At 34.8% G+C, this 18,022-nt stretch overlaps 1 protein-coding gene and 1 pseudogene across 1 annotated transcript; both read left to right on the top strand.

Annotated features, from left to right (window-relative positions):
• LOC109327641 lies at nucleotides 259-1,940 on the top strand (annotated as a pseudogene).
• On the top strand, nucleotides 16,452-16,793 carry LOC109327640. The gene has a single exon (XM_019560814.1). It carries the CDS (start codon nucleotides 16,452-16,454, stop codon nucleotides 16,791-16,793), a length of 342 nt encoding a protein of 113 aa, XP_019416359.1.

The raw sequence follows: 18,022 nt of genomic DNA, 5'->3' as shown, positions 1-18,022 counted from the left end.
CTTAGTTACCATTTTTTTAATCAAGGGAAAAAAAATGTATGCAATAACGGTATTAAAGTTTTATACATTTTCAATGCATTATCTTTCATTTATATTTTATTATTATTGACTCTTCAAAAAAAAATTAATACAAATAAATAGTGAATGATATATTGACTGTATATAAATCTTGTTACTAATATTATACAAATATTACACTATTTAATTAATCATCCCTTACAAGTTTGGAAGTAAGTGCTTTACTTGAATAAACAACAAATGTGTTGGTAAGTATAAGGTTAGTTTCACTAATTAAAATGAATCATTAATAATATGTATCCCTAATCTTTTTTTATAAGGAATTAATCTCTTTTAGGGTTTATGCTTGTTCCTCCTAACAAGTGCCGTTCACAGGAATTGAACATTTAAAATTTTGGTAATCCTTAGGATGTAACGGAATATTACACTACTAAAAAATCATAATTGCCAACTAGTTTAAAATTTCTAAAATTTATTTTAATTAAAATAGGAAATGGGCTATAAAGTTAAAGGGTAAACTATTGCATTCTATTTCAGGCATCTACCTTATATCTCATATGTTGACCTATCCATGAACAATTTTGTTAGTGAAATTCCATTAGATATTTATCAAGCTACTCACCTTGAGTATTTCAATGCCTCTTATAATCCGCAATTACGAGGTATCATCCCTCCACAAATATGGTTTGTGTCCTTACTTCAAAACTTTTCAGCATCTTAGTCCTGCAAATCAGTTTCAATTGTTGATCTAGATATGAATTACTTATTGGGAACTATCCCAAAAAGTGTTTCCAATTGCCAAGCTCTTGAGATAATGAAATTATCTAAGATAATCTTACAGGTCATATACCTATGGATCTTGCTAGTATCCATGTTCTTGGTGCACTAGACCTATCGAATAATAAGTTGAATGGATCCATACCTGCAAAGTTTGGTAGTTCTTCAAGTTTACAACTTCTTAATGTGTTTTTCAACCACATCTCTGGTTCAATACCCACAGGAAAGTCATTCAAATTAATGGATAGCAGTGCCTTTGTTGGAAATTCAGAGCTATGTGGCGCACCCCTTCGACAATGTCCTGATTCGGATGGAACATTCGAAAACAAAGGCACGTGGAGGCTTACATGCATCGTGCTACTCTCCGTCGGGTTGCTAATAATCCTTCTAGGATTAGCTTTTGGAATTGTTTATTTCAGAAGGGAAGTTAAAACTCAATGGAAGATGGTCTGATTTGCAGGACTACCTCAATTCACAGCAAATGATGTTTTGACAAGCTTTAGTGCCAATAAAACAACTGAAGTTCCATCACCATCACCATTTGTCTCAAAAACAACTCTGCCTACAGGAATAACAGTTTTAGTTAAGAAGATTGAATGTGAAGAAAGGAGCATTAATGTCGTATCGGAATTCGTGATGCAACTAGGAAATGCAAGGCATGAAAATCAAATCAGGCTTTTGGGTTTGTGCTACAACCAGCATCTAGCCTATCATTTGTATGATAATTACTTGCCTAATGGAAATTTGGCTGAGAAAATTTGAATGAAATGAGATTAGGCATCTAAGTTCAGAACCGTGGTTGGAATTGCAAGGGGACTTTGCTTTCTTCACCATGATTGTTATCCAACCATACCCCATGGAGACTTGAAATCAAGCAACATTGTGTTTGATGAAAATATGGAACCTCATTTAGAATAATCCTGGTTGAAACATGTGTTGAAGTTGAGCAAAGGCTTGCCTATAACCACAACTAAGTGGGAAAGGGAAACAGGTATGACAAACAAAAGTGTGCACATAGATATGCATTACATAATATGTCATCGTTTTGTTCCCTTCCTCTTTTCAAATAAAATGTGAGAATCACATATTCAAATTGCGAACTGCATTATATGATGTGGCCACAATAATATTGTTCAGGTGTATAGAGGAAGAAGTTCTTTATTGATTAGAATAGAATTACAAGAGAATATATATACAGCAAAAACAATAACCATACATAAACTGAAATCCTAAATATATGGCACTACTTTTAAGTACATGGGCAGAGGTGGGAAACCAACGTTGAACTGGTCAAATATTTAACTGGTTGTTAACCCCCAGTAAGCGCAAGGTCAGGATGAACTTGAAGCTTGGAACGCAGCAGAAATATCCGATCCTTGGATAGAGGTTTCATGAAGATATGAACCACTTGGTCTAAAGACGATACATGACATATTTGTAGCAGTTTGGATTCAACTAGTTCGCGAATGAAATGGAAATCCAAGGCAATATGTTTGGACCTGGTGCCGATAACAGGATTCTTGGTCATAAAAATGGCACCCACGTTATCATATAACAGTAATGGAGGTCGAGTAAGAGGGACACGAAGATCAGTAAGCAATTGATTGATCCATAAAAGCTCAACAACAGTATATGCAAGAGAACGATACTCAGCTTCGGTACTAGACCGAGCAACAACACGTTGTTTGCGGGAAGTCCAGCTTATAAGATTAGAAGCATGAAAAATAGCATAACCATATTGAGATCTGCTATTCTCAGTGTCTGAAAGCCAACCAACATCAGAATAAGCTAGAAGAGATTGAGCCCTGGTAGGTGTGAAATAAAGGCAATGGTGTGAAGTGCCCTTTAAATACTTGAGTATTCTTTTCGTCACCTGCCAATGGAAAAATGTTAGTGAATGCATGAATTGACAAACACAGTTCACATCATAGGCAATATCCGGACGAGTAATGGTAACATATTGAAAAGAGCCTACAATTTGCCTAAAAAGCTTTGGATCATGAAAGGGGCACCGAGACTAGTAAGCCGAGAACTAGGATCAGCTGGTGTGGAAATTGAGGAGGCTTCTGTCATGTTACTGCGACAAAGAATATCATGTATGTATTTCTCCTCTGAGAGAGTTAAACCTGCTGGATTCCTTCGAATTTGCAGGCCAAAAGGTAATGCAGATCACCATGATCTTTAAGGGCAAAAACTGCATGTAACTAAGTGATGAACTACTGAATTTTGCCTGCATGTGTACATGTTATGATCAAGTCATCCACGTAGACAAGAATGTAAATGATTGATACTTAAGAGAAGTGAACAAATAAGGAAGTGTCAGATTGACAAGCTTTGAATCCGTGAGTGATAAGATAGTGTTTCAACTTATTAAACCAAGCACGTGGGGCTTGTTTGAGGCCATAAATTGCCTTGTGAAGACGACACACATGTGAAGGACGTGACAGATCTTCAAATCCATGGGGTTGTTTCATGTACACTTTTTCTGTTAAATCTCCATTAAGAAATGCATTGTTTATATTAAGTTGTTGAATGCACCAACCATTGGAAAGAGCTATGGATAGAACCAACCGAATGGTAGCTGGTCTAATAACTGGATTGAATGTGTCAAAGTAATCAATTCCAGCCTCTTGACTAAATCCTTGTGCAACCAAACGAGCCTTGTGACGTTCAATGGAACCATCTGATCGACATTTAATCCTGAAAATCCACTTACACCCAACACGATTAACATTAGTAGGACAAGAAACAATGGACCATGTTTTATTTCTCATGAGAGCGTCATATTCATTTTGCATGGCTTGCTGCCAGCATGAGTGTTGAACAGCTTGATTGTAAGTGTGTGGCTCAATGGTTGAAGTAGAGGAGATGGTGGTAGAGAAGATCTTGGGTTTAAGTGAGTTGGTGCGTGCCCTAGTGACCATATGATGTGTGTTGTTATCAGCCTGCCGAAAATGATATGTGGATGGTTGAGTGTGTTTGGCACGAAAGCTTACAGTGTGTTGTTGATATGAGGGAGTAGTGGGAGGTGATGGAGGAATAGATGAGGAAAATTGGTTGGAGGAGTGAGGAGGGGAGGGTGGTGTGTATGGTAAAGGCAAGGCAGCAATATGTTCAAGAATATTGTGTGTAGTGGCTTGTGGTGAGGAGGAGGAATAAGGAACCGTAGGGGCTGAGGTTGAGGCATATGGAAAAACATCTTCATTAAAAACAAAATGACGAGAAATATATAACCTAGAAGTTGGTTTGTGAAAACATAGGTAACCCTTATGTGCAACACTGTAGCCAAGAAACACACATGGAAGAGACTGAAAATCAATTTTATGTTTGTTGTAAGGTCTTAGAAATGGGTAACATAGGCAACCAAAGGTTATGAGAAAGCCATAATCAGGAGATTTATGATAGAGTTTTTGATAGGGAGATTGAAAGTGTAGTAGATGGGTAATTGTGCGATTGTGGAGATATGTAGCAGTTTTGAATGCATGTTCCTAGAAAATTTGGGGAAAAGATGATTGTGCTAGAAGGGTAAGTCCTTTTTCAACTATGATGCGATTACAACGCTTAAGGCACCATTTTGTTTCTGAGTATATAGACAAGAAATGCGATGCTGGATGCCATGGTGTTGTAGAAAAGTGGAAACATTGTGAAATTCGCCACCTCAATCTGATTGTAGAGACTTAATGTAATAATAGAATTGAGTTTGTATCATCTTTCAGAATTGCGCAAAGGTTGAGTAAACTTGTGATTTTTGAGATAAAAAATAAATCCACACAAACTTAGTGCAATCATCAACATATAAAACAAAATAACGATTTCCATTAATTGAAAAGTGAGGAGATGGTCCCCAAACATCAGAGTACATAAATTCAACAGGTCTCGTAGATGCAACATGAGAAGTAGGAAGATGAAAACGATGAATTTTCCCAAGTTTGTAAGGGTCAGAAACTGTAGGAAATTTATTTGTAGACACTGTAAGTTGAAATAAGGAGAGAAGACGCCTTAAGATAGGTTTATGTGCATGAGAAAGGCGTTGATGCCAACCATGTAGAATGGTACGAACACTAGTAAAGGCTATAGTTGAGGGTGAGTTGTTGGTGAGAGGAGGCAGCCGATACAAGCCATGGCTAATGTCCCCTTATAAAAGTTTTTGTCCCTGAAAATTCTTAACAGAATAATGAGTAGGCCAAAATTCCATGAAAACATCATTATCACGAGTTAATTTAGAAACACTAAGTAGATTCTTGGTAAGGTTAGGAAAAATGAACACACTAGGCAAGGAAAGATTGGATAATGAAGATTAACCCACATGAGAAATAGATAAATGTTTACCGTTTCCAACTTGCAACTTGTCATCTCCGTTATAGTCGTCGACAATGGTAAGCTTATGAATATATGGAGTGACGTGATCTGTGGCACCTGTGTCAAAATACCAAGACGGGTCCATAATAGTGGAAGAAGTATTAGTTTGAGCAACATGAGCTTGACGAGATGAACCTCTTGGGTTTGGTCGACGTGAAGGCTAATCAATTTGATTTATGTGTTGTCAACAATCGATAGTCTCGTGTCCAGGTTTACTGCACAATTGACAAATAGAACGACGACGACGATTGTCATTGGTGCGATTTGGAAATAAATCAGCACTATTGGGTTTGTTGCTACTAGAAGAGGACCGGTTGGACAACCGGTTTGTAGTGTATGCAGCAGGAGCAGTTAAAAGAGGTGCTGGATTAGTGGGCTGTGAGACAGCAACAGTTTGACGAGCATATTCCTGCTCTGAACGAGCCTCCTCTTGAAGAAGAAGAAGGCCAGCAAGATCATCAATTGAGACATCATCAAATTTCATCATAAAGGCAATGGATAAAGCGCCATAAGAAGAATCAAGGCCACTTAGAATATATCTAACAAGGTCTTCATCGAAAATTGGATGAAGATTTTCAGCAAGAGAGTCAACAATAGAGCGTTTGCGCTCAATATATTCAAGCATAGAGAGAAACCCTTTTGTTAGATTTTTTAGTTGAACCTTCATTTCCATGCGTCGAGCTCGTGTCTGAGCTTAGAAGGTCTTGTCAATGGCAGTTCATCCCATGTGAGAGGAGGTGGCACGAACGACCAAGGAGAGGGCTCTTTCAGATAAGGTGGATTTAAGCCAAAGTAGGACAAAATGGTCACGTTTCTTCCATATAGTGAAATCAGGATTGGTTTCAGTGATGGAAAGACCTTCAGAGGTGGTCACGATATGAGTGTCCATCGGTGGTGCATGATTCAAAATGAAAGACTCTAGTTCAAATATCTCAAGAGTAAAAACAATGGTAGATCTCCATAGAGAAAAATTATCTCTTTCTAATTTGATATTAATGGATGGGATTTGAAAATTGAGGTTGGGACTGGTAGTGTTGGCAAGAGCCAGAAGAGAAGGGCTTGTGTTGGCCATGAAAGAGATTCAGTGCATAAAAATAATTAACATGGTATTAGAGTCAGAGCCCAACTTCTTTCCGGTTGTTATGGACCAAAAGTTGCCCTTTAATTAAAGGTCAAATGTAATCATTTGCCTGGTCCGACAGGCTTATGTGGAGAGAGAATGTTGGAAAGTAAGTCCTGCATTGCCTACCTCGTTGTCTCGGGAATGGTTTAAATACTTGTTGGGTTATTCCTCTCATTGTCAATTGGTTTTGAGATGAAACCTTAACACGATGAATTGCAGTGTCACACCAAATTATAATAATATGACAGCATTACAACCACATCGGACTGCATTTGGGTTACATCAGGCCACAATGCAACCATATCGGACCGCATCAGATTGCATCAATATCAAAAATATTTTGTACTAACAAAATAATTCACACTGCAATGACCGCAATTCACATCACAATGGTCATAGTAACCGTAATGGCATTAACCGCAGCCGCAATCATGACCACAACCACAATTTAAAAAACTAGGATGAATTTTATTTTTTGAGTTTAATACATGTGGATGGATACTGTAAAGTCTTCTACATTTCCAACACATCAATCATTGTATTCATGTAATGTGATCTTTACCTTAAAGTCAAATATGTTTAACATAGACGTTGTGCTATATTGTCAAAAAATATTTACCCCTTCAATGTAGAAACCATTTTCAGATTCTTTTTTGGTGAATCAGAATGAAAATATATCTATAGTTATTTTTTAAATTCTTAATCACCTGAAAATGAGTAGGATGGGGAAGAATACAAAAGGTCCATGGTAACAAATTCCTGGTAGAATATAACTTTGTTCCTTTTAGAGAACATCATATTACAAATAGCATAAAAGTTATATTTTGAAACACTGATATAGTATAAGTCTACCTTATCTGGAGATTCTATATTATTAGACAATTATGAAAACAATCACATAACATCTGGTCAGTTTTAGATAACCCATATAATCATATTCATTATCCAACTTTTCATGCTACCCAACTATCTCCAACCCATAATGGTGTGCGGCAAATTCGAAACACAGGCCCATAATTAATGGAGTCCATATATTTTTACATATATAATTAATTTTATCTCTACATGACAATTATGCTATTGTTTTTATTTTTTAAAATTGTTGTGTTATTGACTATATGCATAAATTTGTTCAATATTTTGTTAGCTATGATAATCATTGCTTTATATTATCATATGATTGTTATGTGATTGAAATAACCGGTGAAAAAAATAAGACCTTTTAACGAAAAATGTAGGTACATTCTCACAATTTGTATAAAATATTTTTTTGTTTGAAATTTATTATAAAAACATTATTTAATAAAATTCTTTTGGTAAAGAACATGTATTCATTTTTATTACATCATCAAAATCTTTTAAGATCTTAAGTTTGTTCGAATTTTGACATACAAGTTTCATATAGTTAAATTAAGGCCCCATATTTTTTCCTCGCACCAAACCTACAAAATATAAGGATCTACACTATCCACTTATTAATGTTTTTATTATTTGATGGAGGAACACAATGAAGTCATAAAAGAGGAACTCTGCAGGACTGTATGTAAATTTGGAGATATAATTCTAGAAATTTTAACTAACAGAAGGTTACCAAATGCAAAAGTTAGCATCTACAACAAACCATGAGAACTTCTTTGTTAGGATGATTATGCTATTTTGTATAGAATCAGCTAAATTTGTAGAAATGAAACTATAACTTTTCAGAAATAGTTACTGGAAATTCCTCATACTCATTCATGAGTCATTAATAAAGCAAAAGTTCAGAAATGATAAATGATTTGGATCGTACATCTGATCAGATCTTACAATAACAATAACTAAAAAAAGGATAAATAATGCAAGATATTTTGGAGGGTTTTAATCCTCTACATAGTCTTTCATACAGGAAGGCTTTTGTGCACCTCTTTTGGGCCTTTCTAATTTCTAGTCCGTAACATTGCCCACCTCATCAAGAAAAACCTTGTCCTCAAGGATTGAGGAATGGGATCTGGAAGAAGAGCAACCCATTTTGTGGCTGTCCAAAATTGCCTTTCCTTCAGGTACATGTGATGTGCACACTACATGGCTTGGTCGAGACGAGGATTTATCTAGGCGGGATTTTGGCATTTTGGAATGTGGTACAACCCACGTGGATGGACCACAAGCTGCCAAAGCTTTGTCATTGAATGAATCATGTGGTGTAGAGAGGTTCCGTGTGGGAATCGTGTCCTTGACACATAGGGAACCAGTTTAAGTAATTGCAGGTCTTGGGTTCGGTGCAGAGCAAAAATCTTGTGGTCCTTGTTTCAGATGTTCTAGATGATCCAAGGGCAATGGAGGGGAGTGTAGAAAAGATTTTGAATCATGTTGTCGAGTTGGAGATGCCAACAATTCTTTTGGTGGACCGTTGGATTGCCTTTCATTTTTATCTTATCATAAAAAAATGGGCGGGTCAACAACTATCATAGGTGGGCCCATAGAGTTTAATGGAGAAAAAAGAGTTGTAAGGGTATGTTGAACACATTTACTCTTATGTTCCTTTATTGGGAGTGTCGTATTCTATCCTTGCTTAGGACTTATCTCTTCGCCAACTTATCTTCTATCTTTTATTCTAACATCATCATAGGACTGTTGAACATGATTTCCTTCATCTTCATCCTTAAACTCTGATTGTGGTGGAGGAATAAATTGAGTGTGAAGGTCTCCATAAAAACAACGCAGGAGTGACACGTGAAACACCGAGTATATCCTTGTCGTGGTTGGAAGTGATAGTTCATAGGCCTACGCCCCTATTCGTCGATGAACTTGGTAGGGATCGAAATACCGAGGGTTGAGCTTCTAAGAGACACGACGAACCACATTGACCTATTTGTATGGGTGGAGTGTTAAAAAGACCCAATCACCCACAGAGAAGGTAATATCTCTTCTCCCCGTCTGAGTTTGTGCAATCATGCGTTGTTGGACTCGAATGAGATTTTTTTAACATTGTATGCCTTATTTCTCGTTGTTTCATATTGTATGCCACTAGTGGGACCAAGATGGTGGAATATGCATAGTGTTTGAGAGAGGGAGGTGGATGCCCATACAAAGCTTCAAACAAAGAGATGCCCATAGCGAAATGTCGGTTTGTATTGTACCAATATTATGCCAAAGGGAGGTGACAAAACCATTTGCGCGGCTGTGAACCACTTAAACAACAGAGGTAGGTTTGCAAACATCTATTATGACCTCTGTTTGACCATCGGTCTGAGGATGATAGGTCGAGTTGAAGCACAAAGTTGTTTGCAAATGTGTGGAAGGTTGTCTTGTGAGTGTTCGAAAGGTGCACTCTGATTTGATAATAGCTAGACCGTAAATCAATCTTTGAAAAAATTGTATCACTCCCTAGCTCATCCAACTACTCGTCAATAATAGGAAAACGGTCTGAAATAGTGATTGAGTTGAGGGCACGATAATCCATACAAAATCTCCAGGTCCCATCTTTCTTTCTTACTAATAAAACTATAGATGAAAAGAGACTGGTGCTTGGATAACAATCCTATCTTGTAACATCTCTTAAATGATAGAGGTCATAATCTCTTTCTGTTAATGAGGATACCGATATGGTTTGATATTCACTGGTGTAGAATTGGGAATAGAGGAAATGGAATGGTCATGGTATCTAGGAGGGGGTAGTGTAGAGAGTATAGAGAAAACAGAGTCATAAGTCTTGAGTCATGTTTGTATTTGTGGATGGATAGCGTGGGTAGAGTTAGGTGGGTCTGGTGGAAGGATAGAAATGACATGATAAGTGGTTATGCTATCCGTTTAGAAATGCCAAGTGAGTTGGTGAAGGGCGGGTGGTTGGAGGTTATATGAACATTCCCTAGTAAGTGTGATAGTAGAGTTGCCAACAGTGTACTACATAGATGGGACAGAGAAATTCGAGATGATTGGCCCAATGGTCTAGAGCCATTCAATTCCAAAACAACATTAACACCTTTAATGGGAAGTAAATCAAATGGAATGATAAATTCCTAATTTTGCAAAGTAATAAGGGTGTCATTGCATAGGCCACTACAGTAGATGTGAGCTCCATTACCAACCATGACCAGAACATTAGTAGTTTGAGTAATCGACAAGTGTAAACAACTTACAATCAGGGGTTGTAAAATATTGTGCGAGCTATTAGTGTCAACCAAAATAGTAACATGGTGTCCCCGAATTGAACCCTCAAATTTCAAAGTTTTAGGGGATAGTTGACCACCCACGGCCTGGTGAGAAATATGGAAATGAAGTATATCCTCCAATTAGTGGGTGATGAGGCCTGGATCAGGTCAGGGTCATCCGTAGATTGTGGGGGTGTTTCCCAGATCTGGTAAGACTCATCCTCCAATAACAATAAGATTTTTTTTGGTTGACAGTGGTGGCCTGAGTGAAACTTTTCATCACAATTGTAACAAAGGCCCTGAGCGTGTCGTTCTTACATTTGTGCAATGGATAAACAGCGGGTGGGGAGGGAACATGGAGTAGGTGTGGCAGATGGGTGGGAAACTAGTGTAGCTTGGTTGGGAAAATTGGGTGTGTTGGAGGTGTGTGAGAATTTTGTAGATCTAGGGAACACGCGACCAGTATCAATGAGCTTTGCTTCCACCAATTTAGCTAAACCCAAGACCTCGGATATGGATTTAGGGCATAAAATGGTCAACTCTCTTATAATTTTAGTAGATAGTCCCGAATGAAAGTAGATAAAAATTACCTCTAGGGACAAACCCCAAATCTATTGCATAACTTTTGAAATTTGTGTTGATAGTCTGTCACTATCCCCATTTGTTTGTGTTTAAATAATTTAGCCTGGTGATTGGTGTAGGTGGGAGGCCCAAAATGGGTCTCCAAGTCCTAAGTAAAAGAATGTCAATTAGATAGTTGAGAGTTGTGAAATATCCATTGAAACCAATTAAGTGCTTCTCCTTACATGTAAAAGGAAATCATGGGAAAGTGTTGGTCAGGTGGGACCATATATAGTTGAAAAAATTGTTTTGCCTAAAACATGCAGTTAAGAGGTTCAGAACCATCAAAAGGAATAAATTGTTGTTTAGGTGGTCGAAGTTATGGAGAGGGATGAGGGTGATGTGGCGAGTTTGTGAAAGTGGACTGTGGGTAAGGTGGTGGTGATGTGTTGGGATGGTAGGGCGTAAGACGGTGAGTGAAGGGAATGTTGGGATGGGGCTGGCTGGGAGTATTGTGGGTTAAATGGGAGGAGGATGTTTGGAAAGGAGAGCCATGGGGTGGATATAAGGGAATTAAGGTAAGATTCTAAGTTCAATAAGTTTATCGGTGATGTGTGTAGGACAATGGTGATGACAACATGTCTTGCATCTTGTTGCTCTTAATTTTACTTTAATTGATCAAGGAGTAGTTGGATGATGGAGTCATTTGGTTCTTTGTGAGTGGTTTTGGGAGACATTTGACAAGGAATGAAAGCACCAAAACGTTAGGTTTATTATGCTATTTTGTATAGAATCAACTAAATTTGCAGAAAAGAAAGTATAATTTGCTAGAAAATAGTTATTGGAAATTCATCGTACTCATTCATCATTCATGAGTCATTAATAAAGCAAAAGTTTAGAAATTATAAATGATTTGGACCGTACATCTGGTCAGATCTTACAATAACAATAACTGAAAAAAGGATAAGTAATGCAAGATATTTTGGAGAGTTTTAATCCTCTATACAATCTTTCATCCAGGAAAACTTTTGTGCACCTCTTTTGGGCTTTCTAATTTATGGTGCGTAACATTCTTCTAAGATAAATTTACAATGAGAATAAAGTTAGTTATGTCAGTTCAATGCATGAGATTAAACTAGCTCTTGAGGTTAGCTTAGTTTACAAGTTTGCAAGTATGTAATTAAATGAGTTTGGAGCTTGTATATAAATCTCTCAATCCATTCCATAAATATTTCAAATAGCAGTCATTTCATAATATTGAGTTCGATGAGTCGACGCATAAGATAAGATAGGATTAGAAATGATTGTAGTGGGAGAAAGTTGAATTAATTCTTATTGTAGAAAAATATGGTAGAATTATGTGTTAGGTGATTTGGGCATGTGTGGAAGAGATTGGTAGAAGCCCCATAAATGAACATGATTAAGAAATACCAAGAAAAATCATAGGTAAAATGATTAAGAAATACTTAGATATTGTTGTTTTGTTAATGAACATAATTTACAATAGAACATTTAGTATCATTTGTTCCATATAGACAAACCCCACAAGGTCTAATTATTGTTGTTAATTTTATAGTATGTATGACTCACACAAGTAAGTTTCTTATTGGTGGTATCTTTCCATTCATCTTGAAATCAGAGGCATGCAACACCACTTTAAGAACAAGTACTAAGTCAGTATAGAAATACAGTTAATGAACAAGCCAAATTTGGCTAAGGGAAAAACCTATGTAGCCAGGAACACAGATCACCTGTCCCAAAAAATTGTGTCTCTTCCTGTTCCTATCCAATCAAAGTACACCAAGTAATATAATTATTCATTTACAATTTTTCTATTTAAATTAATGATGCATTTTAATTAGTCTGGTACACTAATTAGGACGCAAATGGAGACAGAGGATCTTCATTTTGTAGCCAGAACCATGAACTACTATAAATCTTTATAGAATAAATATTGTGTACCCTTCAACCAATCACTATTCACAACATCCAAGAAAAAAAATGTATTCATTTCCCTAGAGCTCTACTTATATCCATATGCAGTGACTTTCAAAAACTCTTTCCGTGTATTTTGTGTGTTTTACTCATTCTATCAAAAGTTTTGCAAGAAGTTGTGATGGATTCCTCAAATAACATCTTTAATTGGAACAAAATTGTACAGCTCTATCAAATTCAAATTTATAATCCCATTATAAAGGAAGTACAATTTCATATTATATATATCACAAGAAAAAAAGACTCTAATTGATAGGCAAATTTACGTTTAAATTGTAATATAACATTTATAGTAAATTATACTAACTTGGATGTTTAATAATAATAAACAAATCACCCCACAATTTTTACATAGAGAAACCACTCTAATCTATATACATAGATTACAATGAGTGTCTCTTAAAGGGAGATGAGAGAAATTAGACTATCTAGATATAAGTGTAGTAATTAAGGTGGTGAGTGTAACTAAATTTTACGAATAGTAAGTGTATTAAGAATATCAAGAACTCCTTCAAAACTATCAAACTTAGAACTGATCACATCCATAAAATTTAATTGAACTAAACCATAAAAAGTTAGTCAAGTTTTATGGTTGAGTTTCATTCTAAAATGGTTTAGTTCTTCATAATAAATTACTTCAACCGATTTATATTTGAGTTTAAGTTTTGATCTATTTTTATTATCATAAACTTCTATTTCATCCATTACTTGTTCGATCACCATTTCGCAATGTATCAAAAATTTGAAACTCTTATTAATAATCTTTCATTGTCGTGTCATCTTCTCATTGATTAGTATTTATTCATTTTTTTCTCAAACTCATAATTTCACATTACTTCCAACAATTATCTAAATAAACAAATATCAAGATGTTATATATATATATATATACATGTATATATATATATATACATGTATATATATATATTAATTTTTCTTCTCAATGATCATTTTGGAGTTGTCTTATCTCCTAGTAAGGAATTATATTATCTGTGGTTTCTAATCTTCATGTGGTGATTATATTATTGGTTTTTTCCAAATGACAATTATTTTGGTTGTCTTTTTTCTCTATTTGAAAAATTGTATTAGTAATGACTTCTCAATAATTTCTTTTTTCATCTATGTTCATTTTGGTGATGCATTTTGTCCTAGTGGTGAATTATATTTATAATACTTCTTTTCTTATTGATGATCATTTCGGTTGTCGTTATACTAGTAGTTTTTTCTCAAAGACGATCATTTCAGTAACACTTTTGTCCCACTGATGAATTATATTAGTAGCTTCTTTTCACATTGACAATCATTTCACAATACCTTCCAACGATTTTGTTTGGAATCCATGTAATCATTTATAGTATATTTAGCATATAATATAAATTAATTGGACTGATACTTGACTTGAATTTGATTAATCTTTATTATCTTAAATTTCTACCATCTCATAACAAAACAGAGCAAAATATAAAATCTCATATTTCTATTTAATGCCAAAGCATGCAATCTTTGCTGTGAGAGAATGGAATGAAACAAAGATACATTGAGGGCCTTAGTTGAGGTGATTGACTCACATTACAAGTAACAAAAGTTTATTACGGTCATGATTGGTCCTCTCAAAATTAATTAGTAATCAATAGATATTTAAATTTAAATCATGCATAGGAGAATGAAACATGTAATGTTGGATTTACTTCCTAACATGTCTATCCACAAAAGTCCATCGGATCACACGAATGTTGTAAAACTCCAATTTTGACATGTGACCACTCAAAGTCATGAATTTATTGAGTGTGTCACCTATTAAACTTAAATATTTTTGCAGTATTTTATTCCTATAAAGGGAACTTCGCAATTTGAACTCATAATCTCATTCACTTATAGTCATTTGCTCCTTTGAGTTGCTACCACTAAATAGTATATTTTGGTTCATAACAATCAGAAATATATTGGACTATGAGGTTGATATCTTGTTTTCATCTTAAAACCAATAATCAATGTGAGAATTATCCAATATATATTTAAATAATGCAGAACAAAATGATTTAGGTCATTCTTAATATTATTTTATCCAATAATAATTAAAATTTAGACTAACAACATATTACGTGTCAGAAACTTCCTTAATGTACCTCATGGAGAAGATTTCTACTCCTTTCATTCATAAAAGTTAGAATAATCATTCTTAATTCTTAATTAATAGCTCTTTTTTGTTACAAACAAACTAAAACTGAAATCATATTTTGAATTTATCAAAAAAAAACTGAACCGAATGGTTGAGTCTGGATCCTCTCCAGTAATGGAAAGGCCAGTGATTTTCAAGATTTTGAAACGTGGCAAGACAATAAATCAATGGTTATAATTCAACAATGAAAATAATAGAAATTTTAATTAAAAAAATCCCTAAATTCCTTCTACGACTCATTTCTCTCCCCTCTCTGTACTTTCTTCTTCCAAAACTGAGAAGAAGAAACTGAGTTTAAGGTTTAACTTACTAATTGAGTGTCAAATTGAGTAGAAGAAACTCTAAGTTTGAAAATGGTGTAACTTTGGGATTGGAAAAAGATAAAATACAAGAAGAAAAACAATATTGTTTCAATGAAATTGGTTGGAACGCAATAGTAATATTTATGGTTGAGAGAGAAAAATTCCCTTTTTACCTATTCATGCTCTTTCACACCAATTGTGAGTGATGATTATGTAAAATATGATAAATATTCTTTAATTTACTGGTTTTCAATTTATCTCCAGCGGTGATGGTTCTTCTACCCTCTCCCTATTTTCTTCTTCAATTTATCTTAACAAAACAATGAGAGTGACTCTTTAAAATCTCATTTTCATTTGTTTCAAGTTCTAACTAAATTAAAATAGCAATGGATTCAATGCTTAACAATGACTATTCTTCTACCCTCTTCATACTGAGTAAGACTATGGAGAGGCAAGTTATATTTTGTAGTGTATTTTTAAGATTAAAGTTGTAATTTCAATGAAAAGTAAATGTTATAAATATCATTATCTATTGAGTTTTTAGTGTATTCCCCCTAACTTGCCTCTCCATTATGAGTCTAACTCCTTCATACTTGCAGCAAAGGATTTTCGAGGAAAGGAAATGAGGAAATGATTTAGGGATTTTTTTAATTAAAATTTGAATTATTTTTATTGTTGAATCATAACCATTGGTTTATTGTCTTGCCACATGTCAAAATCTTGAAAACTAATCCAGACTCAAAACAGCTATGAAAGTTCGAAACTAGAATCTACCCACACGGCAAAAAAAGCGATTGTGTTGTTATATACCAAGTCTTGGAAGTGCCCCCGCATGTGACGTTATGTGCTGTTTCTCTCTCTCTCCCTATTTAATAATCAACGCCTAACATTATATAAATGTCACCCCTATTCATTTAAAACTTTAATATCACTTTATATAAAGTTGGTTGCATATATTATCATTATTGTAACACCCATTGCTAGGAACTAACATATTCTTAGCTATTGGAATGGCCACCGGCGCCGCCGCAGATGGGTTTTTCAGGCCGATCTATGATGGTTGCCTATCCGGATTCGACCAATGCGTCGAGCAGCGGCCTTATCATCGTAATTGTAGTTGTGCACTCCATAGTAAGTCTAGGAATTTATGTACGCATAAGTTGCCCGGTAAAAATGTGACATATCCTATGAGGAGGGCATGGAGCGAAGGAAGTTTGTTAGTGTTCACTGCTTCTAATCATTCATCACCTTCAACTTCTCTAGCTCTTAATGGGGTCAGATCTCAACTTTGTTTGGTAGATCAAGATCAAGACAAGGAGGAGGAACGTAATTCAACTAGGTTTTTTATTTGAGGTTTGAGGAACAAGATTTTTTTATAAGGCTCTTTTTTATCTTATTCCTCTTTCCTTTCTATTTATTTTTATTTTTATTTTGAATAATTTGAGTCAGGTTTGAGATCTTGGTTAACAAATTTTTATAGTATAATACCTAATTGTTTTATTGGGTACTCTTATGGGGTTTGTATTATTGATCTGTGACACCATTTTGAATCAGACACCAAGTGTTTTGGGATTTGATGAATTTGGTTGGTTCTTTATTAGGAAACCCCATTTCTTGTAATGATGACAATTGATTTTCTTTAGTATTTATTTATGTATTGATATTTTAGTGTACAAATTTCTGAGTTTTAATTTTCTTGTGTGGGTTGCTAACAATTTCTTTTCTTGTACCAATTTTCTTGTTCTTCGATTGGATTTGTTGCTGTAATTAAGAACTTGGGTTAATGTTCATGTGAAATATTCAACAGTTTAAAACTGCAAATCAAATTATGATCCCAGAATGGATCTTGTGACAGATTCTGCGTTTCTTAAGATCATGTTAGTATTGAAGAGTGCAGCATATGTAATGATAATATAAAGATTTACACACTATCGGTGTATAAGACTCGTACGTCATACGCCATACGCCATCGGTGTATAAGACTCGTACGCCATACGCCATCGGTGTATAAGACTCGCACGCCATCGGTGTATTCATACACCAGTTTATATATTTTTTTCCTCCTTATTTGATGAAATAAATCTTGGCTGTCCAAGTGGGTTCAATTTTCTAAGAGCCTGTTGCAAGTAAAGGTGTTCTGACAAGGGAGAATCTTATCCTGGGATTTGATTTAGATATGTCACTATTATGTTCCCCTCTACATAAATAATTTAACGAGAAAAGGAAAAGATATATATATTAACATTGTAACATTTTTTATATTCTGATAATATTAGTTACTATTCAGTTTTTAATCTTTGTTGATACTTAAATAAAAATAACACAAATTAATAGTACATTATGTATTGAGTTATACTATAATTTATTCCCTTGTACAGTTTGTGAGGAAGGGGAAGACTTTTATTTTGAGTATATTTATATCCTCTAATAAATCTTCCTAAAAAATCAACTTAATTGCTTTATTGAGTAATTATTAATGTTTTTTAATATTTTTATGGAGCAATTATTTTTTATTTTCAAACTTTATTACGTAGATTTAGTGACCACTCTTTTATTTTATACCGACTATTTTAAAACTTAA

This window comes from Lupinus angustifolius, chromosome LG15 (assembly GCF_001865875.1).
Source record: "Lupinus angustifolius cultivar Tanjil chromosome LG15, LupAngTanjil_v1.0, whole genome shotgun sequence".
In the NCBI taxonomy this organism is placed as follows: Eukaryota; Viridiplantae; Streptophyta; class Magnoliopsida; order Fabales; family Fabaceae; genus Lupinus; species Lupinus angustifolius.
The sequence above is the reverse complement of the archived record's forward strand: the minus strand, read 5'-3'. Positions and strand labels throughout refer to the sequence as shown.

Excerpts from the sequence above, each read along its gene's own strand:
- LOC109327640 (XM_019560814.1), top strand. The coding sequence starts at position 16,452 with ATGGCCACCGGCGCCGCCGCAGATGGGTTTTTCAGGCCGATCTATGAT.